General features: G+C 40.9%; 1 protein-coding gene and 1 long non-coding RNA gene across 5 annotated transcripts in view; one reads left to right on the plus strand and one right to left on the minus strand.

Annotated features, from left to right (window-relative positions):
- The window catches only part of ARID2 (AT-rich interaction domain 2), a 191,671-nt gene that overhangs the window by 56,505 nt on the left and 121,015 nt on the right, over positions 1 to 14,151 (minus strand). For all 4 annotated transcript variants that reach the window (XM_043494343.1, XM_043494338.1, XM_038405654.2 and 1 more), the window contains 3 exons: positions 10,543 to 10,677; positions 9,611 to 9,810; positions 6,338 to 9,198 (listed from right to left, as the gene is read on the minus strand). In XM_043494343.1, coding sequence (XP_043350278.1) covers positions 6,338 to 9,198; positions 9,611 to 9,810; positions 10,543 to 10,677 — 3,196 coding nt within the window. The remainder of the gene's footprint in view (positions 1 to 6,337; positions 9,199 to 9,610; positions 9,811 to 10,542; positions 10,678 to 14,151) is intronic.
- Positions 1,212 to 1,854, plus strand: LOC122456184. Its single transcript, XR_006274894.1, has 2 exons — positions 1,212 to 1,505; positions 1,738 to 1,854. It is a non-coding gene; the product is annotated as an uncharacterized LOC122456184 (long non-coding RNA).

Below are 14,151 nucleotides of genomic sequence, written 5' to 3' on the forward strand. Positions count from 1 at the left end.
GTTTTAATTGTGATTAATTTTTGAGTTAATCGCGTGACTTAACTGTGATTAATTGACAGCCCTAATATAAAGCATAGGAGAGAGACAAGGTGGATGAGATAATATTTTTGATTGGACCAACTTCTGTTGGTGAAAGAGACAAGTTTTTGAGCTTACAGAGCTCTTTTTCTAATATCCTGGGACCAATACAACTACTACCACACTGCATATAAAGCATTATATTCTTTTAATTCATATTGCAATCCATGTCTCATATTTCAATGTAATCAACCTCCCAACCTCAGGCAACTCTGTTAAAATTGTAAATACCATCTTCAAAATAATGCCTCCTACTATCCTTTAAATTTCAGTTTTAGATAAAATGTAAGCACAAACACAAAGGACCCGGCCTCTACAAAATTCAGCAGTCTACCCTACTGAAACACCTCACTTTTAAAATGACTACTCTAGTCAAAGGGTCTATACTGGGTTTTGAGCCACCACCGCAGCTACACAAGTGCAAATCCTTTAGATGTTGTGTGTCAATAGAACAGTCAGCTGGAGTAAGTTAGCTGGAGCAAGTTGCAAGAGTGCAAATCATGGTTAATACCAGTGCATTAGCACAGTGACTAAAATGCAGTGTAGACAAAATAAAGGTAAGGAAAAAACAAAACAGCTGGTACACAGTGAACTGGTAAAACCAAGAACGATTAAATTTTACAAAATGGAATACATGATCTACTGAGTTATAATAATTGAGGCCCAGTCCTGCATGCAGCTCTGTATGGGGGACCCCTGTTCTCATACAGAGCTATTTTCAAGGTCCTTACTCCAGACTTCTGCTCCCTAATAATATATAGATACACACACACACGCACGCTGTGATTGTCACACATGTGTGTTTGTGTGTACCACTACTTGTGCAGTGAATAGTTAATATGAGCAAAATTTTCAAAAACACTTCCATCATTTAACAGACAAAGTCATAGGACTTAGGAGCCTAAGTTACTTAGCGCTTTTGAAAATTTTACCATATGTACTCAATGTTCTCAAAATATGATGTTTATCACAGGTAGCTCACATGTGGAAAATAAAAACAGCAGGATTTTGGTGGGTATAAGGGAGGGGCTGGGTAGGGGGATAGGAAATTTATTTTAATGTCTCTTTAATGACAGTAGATTATTGAAGTTCAAATCTAATTGCATCAGTGTGCTTCAGGAGTGAATGACAACCAAATGAAGAGCTTCTGTATTTTAGTAGCTCCAGCTGGAGCAGTTCATTTGCTCTGTGGATAGGAATGAATTATGCTTTCTGGGGCTATGCACCTGCTTTCTGGTGCATAGAAACTCAGCCTACTGATCATTGGAAGACTGGAGCCAATGTTTATACTCCTGCTCACAATTTTAGCAGCCTGCTTCCCACTCAAGGATGCTATAAGTGGACTGCCTTAAGAAAAATGGAAGTGTCTGTTTATGAGGGGATGATGATGGTGAGGGAGGGACTGATTTTTTTAAAAAGCCACATAGGTAATTAAGATTTCAGAGTAGCAGCCATGTTAGTCTGTATTCGCAAAAAGAAAAGGAGTACTTGTGGCACCTTAGAGACTAAAAAATTTATTTGAGCATAAGCTTTCGTGAGCTACAGCTCACTTCATTGGATGCACTACATCCAATGAAGTGAGCTGTAGCTCACGAAAGCTTATACTCAAATATATTTGTTAGTCTCTAAGGTGCCACAAGTACTCCTTTTCTTTTATAGGTAATTAAGTGTAATTTTCTCACATCCAGGCATCTGACATGACATTAGAGCATTCTATATAGCCAATTGGGACAAACTAATTTGGTTATGTTCAACAAATGTTTTGTGGGAGCTTGGGAAAAAAAAAAAAGTCGTAAGTAATTACTCATTTATTTTTCCTTCTTCATGCACCAGTCCAGCACAATGCCTCAGGGAAGTAACAACCCATAAACAGAAAACATGTAAATAAAGGGAGAGAAAGCCACCAAAGTAAGATGCCAGCTCCCTCCACCCTTCAGGCTACACCTAGGACTGGCTAAATGCAGATGCAAATAGAGAGAAACACCTTTAAGCAATGACATGTTTGTCACATGCGCCTGTTTGAGACAATCCAATAAACACGATATTTAAATACAAAATCAAATCCTATATCTATATAATAAGATTCCAGGATTGTTACTCTGTGTGTCACTGTAAAGCCTAGAACAGGGGTCGTCAACCTTCAGCATGCAGCCCATCAGGGTAATCAGCTGGCAGGCCGCGAGACATTTTGTTTACATTGACTGTCCGCAGGCACAGCCCCCCGCAGCTCCCAGTGGCCACGGTTCACCATTCCCGGCCAATTGGAGCTGCAGGAAGCGGCGGCTAGCACGTCCCTGTGGCCCGTGCCGCTTTCCGCTTCTCCTTCATAGGTCACGTTTTCTGTAATCATTTTTGTTACTCTTCTCTGGACTTTTTCCAATTTGTCCCCATCTTTCCTGAAATGAGGCATCCAGAACTGGACACAATACTCCAGTTGAGGCCTAATCAGTGCGGAGTAGAACGGAAGAATTACTTCTTGTGTTTTGCTTACAACACTTCTGCTAATACATCCCAGAATAATGTTTGCTTTTTTTGCAACAGTGTTACAATGTTGACTCATATTTAGCTTGTGATCTACTCTGTCCCCTAAATCCCGTTCTGCAATACTCCTTCCTAGGCAATCATTTCCCATTTAGTATGCGTGCAACTGACTGTTCCTTCCTAATTGGAATACTTTGCATTTGTCCTTATTAAATTTAATCCTTTTTACTTCAGACCAGTTTACTTCTCCAGTTTGTCCACATCATTTTGAATTTGAATCCTGTCCTCCGAAGCACTTGCAACCCCTCCCAGCTTGTGGTGTCCACAAACTTTGTAAGTGTACTCTCTATGCCATTATCTAAAACACTGAAGATACTGAACAGAACCAGACCCAGAACTGATCCCTGTGGGACCCCACTAGATATGCCCTTCCAGTTCAACTGTGAACCACTGATAACTACTCTCTGGGAACAGTTTTCCAAACAGTTATGTACCCACCTTATATTAGCTCCATCTAGTTTGTATATCCCTAGTTTGTTTATGAGGTCATGTGCAAACGTTTCAAAACCCTTACTAAAGTCAAGATATACCATGTCTTATCGCTTTCCCGCTATCCACAACGCTTATTACCATGTAAAAGAAAGCTATTTGGTTGGTTTGACACAATTTGTTCTTGACAAATCCATGTGGACTATTACCTATCACCTTATCTTCTAGGTGTTTGCAAGTTGATTGCTTAATTATTTGGTCCATTATCTTTCCGGGTACAGAAGTTAAGCTGACTGGTCTGTAATTCCCCAGGTTGTCCTTATGTCCTTTTTATGGATGGGCACTATATTTGCCCTTTTCCAATGCTCTGGAATCTCATCTTCCAAGACTTTTCAAAGATAATCACTAACGGCTCAGATATCTCTTCAGTCACCTTCTTGAGTATGCTAGGATGTATTTCATGAGGCCCTGGTGACTTGAAGACATCTAACTTGTCTAAGTAATTTTTAATGTGTTCTTTCCCTATTTTAGCCTCTTTTTAGCAAATCATCTTTTGAGTTAGTTTGGTCGATAAACAAAGAAACTAATAGAAGCTTCAGTGGAAGTTTTGTGTATTCCTTTATCTCACTTGACAAAGGCGGTTGGCAGCATGATTCTGTGGAAAGTTGGAGAAATGCAGTAGGGAATAATGGGGGAAATGAGAATGAGTAAGTCACAGAGGTCATGAAATGCGTGACTTCCAAAGACTTCCGTGATGTTAGCCAGTGCCAGCAGGTGGACCCCCCCGCAGCTCCCGGCTGCCCCGTGGGAGGCAGGGGGCACCCCCACAGTTCCCAGCCACCCCTGTGGGCAGCAGTGGGGACCCCACAGCTCTCCGCCTCCATGTTACCCAGGGGGACCCCCAGAGTTCCTGGCTACCCCGAGAGGTGGGGGGACCCCCAGCAGCTCTCTACCTCCATGGGTGGCAGGGGGGATCCCCACAGCTCCCAGCCACCTCCGCGGGTGGCAGGGTGAGCTCCCAGAGCTCTCCCTCTCCATGGGTGCCAGGGGGGACCTCCAGACCTCCTGGTCGCTCCCCTGTCACCCCAGGAGGCTGTGCCTCCTGCAACTTAGAGCCTCCAGCAGAGAGGACCCCTGGAACTGCACAGGCTCCCCATTTTGTCATGGATATTTTTAGTAAAAGTCAGGGACAGGTCATGGGCTTTTGTGAATTTTTCATTATTGCCCATGACTTTTACTAAAAATATCCGTGACGAAATATTAGCCTTAAGAATGAGGCAGAAGAATAAAAACTAGCTCAAGAAAGGATTTTTTTTTTTAAAGTGTATAGCAGTAGTATGGCAGAACCACAGGTAATATATTTCAAATGGGAAAAAAATCATACATATTTTTCTCTCACTCTCTTCCTCAACAATCTGAAAGAATGACTGTCTATTAACAGTTCTGAGAAACATTTTCTAATTCAGATCAGCTATGTATCTAGGGAATAAATATCCACAGTCAATTATTTTAGTTAAAAACTATCAGGTCAATTCTTGATAAGACACTTCTACTATATTCATAGGATCTTCAAGGAGGGTACTCAAAAAAACAAAAACAACAACAACAAAAACAAACCCAAACTGCACAAACCACCCACACGCTGTACTCTAAGCAATGCATAGCTAATGTATCCATTTTGGGGAAAAGATATTACTTACCAAAATCTGGTGAACCCTTATGCTGCACATTGGCAATTTTCTTTTGTCATCAAACAACTTTTATTCAAATCAAAGATCATGTGTCAATCAGAATATACGTATTTGATTTTCATTTAGAATTGCAAAATTTTCACAAAGTAGCATGTATTCTCAGAGTTAAAAGAAAATTATTCATCATTAGACAAGAAATCTCTTCAGGTAAAGAGTTAAGGCATCAGACAGATTTCAGTAGAAGTCTAACTTGATGACAGTGCAGTACCACCCTGATTAAGCAGGTATCCGCTTAAGTGGATTCTAGTTATAGCTCTGTTTGTGTCCATAAGTCTACATTTACTAAATACTAAAAATGAATGAGTATCAAGTAAAAAAAGTTTCTTAACTCAATGCCTAAGAACACTAACCCAAACAAAGATTTCTGATTTTTCCTTCTCTTTCCACAATCTGTCTTCCTCTTACCACCCTCAAATTAGTGAATATCTCTTTTGCTCTAATTCAGAATATGAAACAGTTTCTTAAAATGAATTCTCCATACATGAAATTAAGGGATTTTCTGACCATATGCTGTGCTAAAATAACTAGAGAATGTAAGAATTTTGAATATAATCAGGAATTTTCCTGGAAAATGGTACTGAGATGTACAAACTGGAATACTCCTATTTACAATAGTACAGTAGGTGCTAAATGTCACATTAAGAACAGACACATACTATAGCCTACACTGGTGGTGAGGTACAAGGAAGCTTGCATTTATAAAGGTAAATAAAGTTTAATCTCAAAAAGAAACTAAGGGCCCTATCCTCCAACCTGATCCATGCAACAGATTATTATGCGTGTGTAGAGTCCATCAGATAGGACTGCAGAATCAGAACCTACAGTGGAAAGAAACAGCATCCTTTTTGACCAATAGACAAACATGATTTTCTACTGACTGGAGTAAACTTAACCTGAAACATTTATTATCCTTTACGGATCTCCAAACCCAAAAACTAACTTTTTTCAGTAAGCTCAAAGACAGTGGTAGAAGTATAATCAACTGAGACATTTTATAATATCTATACAGAAATAATCATTTGAAATTCACTCCTCAGAAATATACTTATGTAAGCTACTAACAAAATGTCTAAGAACAAAATATAAAACACTACACAAAAGTAGAGACTGCCACCTAATAGAACACCTATTCTAAGTGAGAAGGCAAGATATGGACAACTCGGAGAGCAAGAAATGATAAAACTAATAATTTTAAGATTCTAAAATATAAAGGACTATTTTTAACTTTCAAAATAACAAAACAATTAAATAACAGAAAAGTAAACACATGGGGTTTTCCCTTGATGCATAATCAAGTTGCAACTTGTTAGACTTTAATCCTTTTAAATAAATTTAAACTATACTACTATAACTGGCATCAAAAACAGAATGAGAAGTATCAGAACAGCTTAAGTAGGAGCACACTAACAACGATTTTATGAAGATTTGAAATCCCACATGGGGGATAATATCGGAAAAGCAAATTTACATTTTGACACATCTGTTTCTTTTACAAACCACATTTAGTAAAATAAACACAAAAAGTTTGCTTAACCTACCTGTGTGACAATGCTTTGTATATATGTTGTTGGATGCTGCTGCTTTTGTTGAACAGCACTTTCTATTGCTACTTTAGCTACAGTGCTTGGATCCGCTCCAGCTGGCACAGCAACCATAGTTGCACTGCAACCTGCATTGTTGGGGTCACTGATTGTAACAATTCTAACTCCTACTTTATTTGGAATTCCTGGAACAGTTTCCCTATCATTATCCTCTGCTGGCCGTTTTACAGTTTTGCATTCTGCTGTGCCATTAGTAGACCGAACTTCAGATGACAGGGTAGACTGGGACACTCTAGGTCCTGAGTGTGGAACTGCTATGATTTGATGCCCCTGTATAACAGAGGCTGTAGATTGTGGTGAGACAACTACACTTGGGCGTTGCTGAGGCACATCTGAATTCAAACTTGAAGCTAAAGGTCCATTAGGTAAATCAGTGTTGGTACCACTAAGTTGCTGGGTTAACAGTTTTGCAGCTTCCTGTGTACCGCTTACAACAGGTGAACTACTCAAAGTTAATACAGGTCCATTAGAAATCCTTTCCCCTTGATCACCTTTGGCAGTCTCTTGCTGCATGACATCTGAATTCCCTTGTTCCACTGGAGAGATCTCACCATTTCCTACATGATTGGAAGTTTTGTGATTTGGAATGTTTTTGCTCAAATGAGAACCATCTCCTTTATCAAAATCACAGATTCCATTAACTAGGGGCTTCTTCAAATCACTTTTAATTTCCTGTGTGTCCATTTGTTCAAAGTTCTGCTTTCCAGGAGCTCCATTCTCACCCAATTCTAATGATGGCCCGTTACTGACTTGTGAGCACTGATTGGCCTCATTCTGAGTTTTCCCTGAGTTAGAAGGAGGTAGACTGGAGTCATTATACTTTCTCCCATTTAAAAGACTTCCCACCTGCATATCATTTTCCTTTGCATCCCCATTACTGGTGTTCGCAGCTCCTCTTCGGCAAGAGGGATTTTCCATAACTTCAATTTTACGTTCATGAACATGTAAACCTGTTGCTTCCTTTGCTTCTTCCTCCTTTTGGCAAATTATTTTATCACCTTTGAATGGAGGAGCAGCAGCACATGGTGATTGTCCAGCTGGAGGTGCTTGAGTAGTTGGAAGTGTTTGCACCTGAAGCCCAACTCCTGTCTGTGTTCCACTCATTGAGATTCCTGCAGGAGCAATGAGCTGAGTTGTATTTCCCTGACTCACAGTTGCAGTAGCAAAACTAGTATTTGGCACAACTGTTATGGTAACCTGGTTGCCAGAAGTCCCTTGGAAAATGGTTGCTGGGCTATTTGAGATCAACTGGCCTGGCAATATTTGTAGATTAGAAATGGGTACAGTTTGTACTGCCCCTTGGGGCTGGATTGCGCTCTGGACCAGCTGAACATTTTGCTGTCCAACTAATAGCTGCTGAGCTGGAGACTGTCCTTGAACTCCAAAACTTGGTGCTTGGTTATTGGCCACCTGATAAACCACCTGAGGGCTAGGAGCTCTTGCATTGTTAGGTGGAGGAATCTGTGGAGCTGGGAGTATAAGCTTACCACCAGGAGTTGAAGGGCCTCGTTTTGGAAGAAGCAGCTGTTTTATCAGACTAGATTCTCCAGACGAAGGCTGACCAACTCCTGCATTAGCTTGCTGTGGCTGAACTTGCATTTGTACCGGTTGTTGTTGCTGGACTTGTACTTGTACCTGTTGTTGTGATGACGCAGGTGAATGTTGCTGCTGTTGCTGCCTCTTCACGGAAAGCATCTGGCTGACAGTAGGAGGGGGTCCTTGTGACTGAGTAGTAGATGGAGATGACATTACTGTAGGAACCTGGTTATTTGTAACTGGTCCAGGAGATGGTGAGGAAGATGGAGTTATGTTTGGTTGTCCAGTCAACTGGACAGTTTGCCCAGCTGGAAGAGAAGCTGGATTAGTTAGCACAATTTGGTGAATGGCTGGTGCATATGTTTGACCTTGCTGAGCTGGCTGGCTTACAATCACTACACTTTGTTGGGATGGTGGTGGCTGTTGCTGCATGGGTTGTTGTACCACTGTAGGTGGGACTTGCTGAGAAGGTAGAGGCTTTGGTGCAATATTCTGAAACCCTACCCTAGAAGTTTGTGGATTTTGGACACCAGCAATAGTAACCACCTGCCCAGCTGCAACTTGGAAATTCTGTACTGTAGTGGCAGAAACAATATTGGATGCAGAGGTCGTGACATATTGTTGGGGTGCTATGATGACTGTCTCTTGTTGCTGGTTACCAGCAGAGGGCTGCTGAGATGAAGTTTGCAAAGGTTGTGATGATGTAGTGATTAACTGTTGACCCTGTGAAACTGCTGAAGTGCATGCTGGTAGGTTCTGTACTCTGCCAAATATATGACCCTGAGGTACAGCTTGTTGAATTACTGTAACAGGAGTGCCTGAAGGTATCTGTCCTGGTACCACTGCATGTAGTGGAGACTGTTGTTGAATTACAGGTTGGTGGTGAAGCAATGTCTGAGAACTGACAACAGCAACAGATGGTTGTGGTCCTGCACTGCTGTGATTTTGATTAGAAGCTTGTGCTGCTCCACCTACAGCAATAGTAACAGGAACTGCAGATTGGGAAACCGAGCTCTGTATTACTGTGGCCTTGACTACCTCACAGGAAATTGGAGTTTTATTCTGAATGACAGTCACAGTAGCGTTTTGTTGTTGCTGTGTGTGAACTGAAGGATTTTGTGGAATTCTAGAAACAGTCTGTGCCACAGTGTGAACACCTTGAATTGGAAAAGACATCTGTGTTGCTGTCAGATTTGAAGACTGGTTGTTAACTGGGGTCCTCTGAAAATGGTTTCCTACACTTTGTGGTCCATGTGGGATTCCTGTTGACCCAAATAAAATAAAAAAAATCAGAAGTCTGAATGCAAAAATCCAAACCAAACCAAAACAGTCCCAACCCCGCACCTCAAAGCAAAACACACAAATATAAAGAATCAAAAATCCCAAATTTGAAATTATCATTACAGCCAAGTGAAGTAGTTTCTGAACTCAGCTATAGCATGTCCGGATTAGTAGTGGACATAAGAGTAGCTTGCTGGTGACTTGCAAATTTAGGGATTAGGTGTCAAATGCTAGGCAGTATCTACCCAGATACTACTTAGTAACACTATCATCCAACACTATAAAGCACTGAACAAAAAAATTACTTTTCACTGAAGTTTACTTTGTTTTACTGTAGTTTCAGAAGCAACAAAAATGGCTGCCACATAAAATATAATGTAAAAGATAAAGAACCTGCTGGTGAAGGAGATGGAGATACATCAGGAATAGAATCAACCCGGATGACAGGGGTAGCAGAAGTTGGTTGTTGCTGATAGTACATCTGAATGGGAAGTGGTATAGCTCTCCTTTTAACTCCTACTACGTGTATATGTGCCTGCCCGTTGTTATTTGGATCCTCTACTCTCTTCACTGTGTGATTTGGAAAGACAGTTCTGCCAAACACAAACATACAGCTATATACATAACAAAAATTCAGTCCTTTCACAGTGTTATTTTTTTTCCCTCTTTCTTTTCATTTTTAGCACATTGACTCTGTTCTGTATGCAGAGAGGACAAAGACAAACATATATACAAAAACAAGAAGTGAAATACTTCATTGTGTACCCAACTGCAAAAATCTAGATCCTAGGATACTAATGTTAGTCAGTTAGGATTCAACCTCTGCCAAAAAGAGAAGGAATGGGCATGGGAAGTCTCCATTCTATTTTTCAAAAAGAAGAGTATTTTTCAATGGCTAATATTTCATGAGAGCATCTGTCTCTGTTTCTGCAGAGATGCAGTCTGTCATGTGTCTTCTCACCAGAGTGAGATGCTCAGATGCTTTTTTTTAGAAGACTACCTCCTTGGGGACTGAGAGGTTCACCAGAATTAGCATTTCCAATGGACAAGAGAAATGAAAACTGTAACCCCCAAAAGCTAGAAGTGGAAGTAATATATGGCCAAACACATATAGCAAGCTCTAACAAAGATTTTACAAAGAACAAAATAATTGCATTGAACTATCAAACTTTTTTTTTTTACTTAAAATTCCAACTGCTAACAGATCAGAGCAGTCTTTAAAACTCATTTGAGAGTAGGTATTCCCCTAAAGAAGTTTGAAGTTGCAGATTAGCATTAGACATCCACACTTTCCTGTTTATTCTTCTATAGACTTTTCACCTTACCGAAGACATTTATAAAATCCAGTTGATGTTAGGATTCCACCTCGAGCTAATTTACTGCAGGTTGAGAGGTATTCAGAGTACATTTCCGCTCGAGAGACTGAGCAATCTGAATTCACCTCAAAATGTGCATTCAACCTAAAAATGAAGAAAGAAAAATAAATGATGAAACACACTGCAACATGGACATTACTTTTTAAAGGGTTGAAATGCTACTCTCTGGCTGAGTAAAGGATTTTGGACAATCAATAACAACACTGCTAATTTAAAATATTGAAAACAGCATTTTAATGCACTCTCCTATCAAACACCTCCTCAATACAACGTAATTTTATCTTTCACGATGTAAACCTCAATGCCCAAAGTTAATACAAGGAAAAGCACAAAGATACATGGCAAAAATCGATCACATAACATCCTGTTAAAATTATTATTTACATGTATAATATGCAAGACTTAGTAACATATTCACAAACCAAAAATTTATCTGAGAAAATTTCAGACTGAAAATGTGTTTCAGTGAAGTCCCCAGAACAACTTTATATATTCTCTACAAAATTCTACAACTTTAAAAAAAAACGAAAAAGAAAAAAAAAACTACATATAACCCACAAATGTTAGAATATCTGGAAATTAACAGCTCAGTTCCTCACTGCCATATAATCCTTAATCATCTGCTCACCCCACCCAACTGTGTCTATCAGTTAAATAAATTATAAATTTAAAGACTTCAAACTATACCTTTTAAACTTTAGATCAAAAGTCAGATATACTTTAGCATTGCATACTCATTTTCTATCAAAGATTTCCATCAAAAATTTGCTGACCTTACAAGTCAAAATAAATTTTTCAGACTAATCTGTTTATCTAGATGTAGTGCAATACACAGGAAAATCAGAGATATAGTAACAACCTTACCCTGAACTACCAGGATCATAGGGGAATAGGAGTGCTACAGAGGCAGAACATTCATCCCTGGAGGCAAGCAGGGTGAAGGCCTCATGTTGTCCTCGAACAACCGGCTCTGGCCAATGCTCCAGGCAATATCAATAAATTCCCAGGGAGCGAAGCAATGTGTGGTTCCTGAAGGACCTCCACAAAAGCACAGCCAACCAAAAAAAAAAAAAGGATATTTTCCTTAACTGGTAATTTTTATTTCTTTGAGATCCTCTATGCCAGCTCAGAAAGTTGGAAAACAGTTCCTTTCTGACAGCAAATGGAGACAGCAACAACTCTCTACAGAACACCAAAATATCTGCACTGCCCATGCAGGCTCAAAGAGTATCAATATATTTTTTAAACTGTCAGCAGTACAATCTATATCATCTATAGGATTTGAAAAAACACACCGTGTTCTCTATTGTTTAGCATCATCTAAAAGTACTATAACCAGAATCTAACTGGCAATTCTAAAGAGAAAGCAAGCAGATGAGAGAATTTAGTGTTGTCTTCTTTCATAGCCAATACAACCAGTGTTCCCTCTAATTTTTCCCACCCACGTGCAGAATGAATTTTGTCATGTGCACCAATACGGAGGTGATGTGTGACACATCGCCTTCATATTGGTGCACATAACAAAATTCATGTGATGGGGGTGAAGGCTCCACTGGTGATGCGGGCTCTGGGGTGGGGCCAGGGATGAGGGGCTCAGGGCTGGGGCAGAAGGTTGGGGTGTAGGAGTGTGAGGGTTCCAGCTGGGGAGTGCGGGCTCTGGGGTGGGGCTGGGGATGAGGGGCTCAGGGCTGGGGTACAGGGTTGGGGTGTGAGGGCTCCAGCGGGGGGCTCCGTCTGGGGGTGTGAGCTCTGGAGTGGGGCCTGGGATGAGGGGTTTGCGCTACAGGAGGGTTACTCAGGGGCTGCAGTGGGGAGAGAGGACTCCCCCCAGCTCTCTCTCCCGGCAGCAGCAGCACCACCTGGGCTGTGGGGGAGAGGCGCTTCTCCCCGCAGCGGCAGCTCTGGGGTTGGGGCTGCAGGATAGGTGCTCCTCACACAGCAAGTCTGGGCCAGGGCTGTGTTGCCTTGGCTGCACCTGGGGCCGTGCCGCCCCAGCAGGTCTGGGCACCCTGTCTGTGGCTGGGTCCGGGCTACTCCAGCCACACCGCAGCAGAGTTGGGGCTGTGGAAGGGGTGCCCTGCGCCCCGGTCACAGCAGGTTGGGGGCCAGACTAGGTGGGGTGCCGGAGGAAGGGCGTCCCTCCAGCAGCAGGTCCCCAGGCGGGTTCCTTGAGCGCCTGCGCTGTGCTAAATAGGCTGTGCAGCCTCGCACCTTACAGGGAATTGAGAATACAACACCAGTAAACATTATGCCTTTTTTTTTTGCCAAACTTTTACTATAGTTACAAAAATTGAATCCACATTCTGTGTAATAATGCATAGATATTATGAAAAAAAATCAATATTCCTGTTTTCTCTAACCAGATTGTCATTAAAAACAGTGTCAGCCTCCCATGACACACACCAGTATCACCGTGACCAATGAATGTCAGAGATGTTCTGTATCTTATAATCTTGATTTGGGAGTTGGTGATTAGATCATGATGTGCACTTACCTTGCAGGGGATCCTTATTCCGGCCCAGTTGGTTTATAATATTAGGGATATTACGGTTTTAGTTTTAATATTAGTTTTACTACATTGCCCCTCTTTAGCATGTCCTTCTGCTGCTTCCAAGAGATAGCAATATTTCTAAATTCTTTCATTATGACTTGCTACTTTCCAACTTCTCCCAGTAAGAGACAGTGACAAAAACTTACTAACAGATTTTAGAGGTAAAAACCCCTTCATGTTAGTCTCTTTCATCTGTGTTTGCATTAAACCTATTTCCCATTCTTCAACTCCAAGAAAAACATTGGAAAAAATATCATGGTTAGTATTATATTTTAGGCTTGTGTACAGGGCCACCTGTTGTTTTATATCTTGTTGGTTCATTTCCATTTAGAATTCAGAAAAAGAAAAATAACTATAGAATACCCAGCATTTTGTTACCTAGCACAGAATCAGACAAAAAATAACCACTACAGATCATTCTGAAATTGCGTTGTATGATTTGTTTAATTACATTTTGTCATCTGATGGTGTTACACAACTGCAGCATAGCACAGTGATTCTGTTGCCTTTTTCTACTTCTTCCAACAAAATATTGTTTTTCTTGTTCCCCAAATCCTGGCTACTACTGAATAAGAGGTGGCATCTGTGGAATCTTTCTCCGATTTCACTGCCCATTCCTGCCTGCTTGAATGCAAGAGAGACTATTCTGCATCATTCCTTTTTGGTTTTGGGGGCCAGAAAGATTTCAGTGGCTCCTTTTCTACCCTTCCTAGGATTGGACGTTGGCAGAACAACAGCATGGGAAGCAGGGGAGACAGTCTGATTGCTCACTGTTCCTGCATTATTACTTAACCTCTCAGTGGGACTGCTCTACTGTCTAATTCCCAGGCAGAAAGAGTATAGTACAAGTATAACCTGTAGAATTCATAGCTGTATACTATGGGCTTCTGAAGAAGCAGGTTTAAGAGGACGAATACGCAGTTTGAGATTTTTTTTGGATTATGAAGATTTCAAATACTAGCTGCTATTTTCTAGCTAAAAACTTCTAATCTGAGGTTTTCTGTATT

This window comes from Dermochelys coriacea, chromosome 1 (assembly GCF_009764565.3).
Source record: "Dermochelys coriacea isolate rDerCor1 chromosome 1, rDerCor1.pri.v4, whole genome shotgun sequence".
Taxonomy (NCBI): Eukaryota; Metazoa; Chordata; order Testudines; family Dermochelyidae; genus Dermochelys; species Dermochelys coriacea.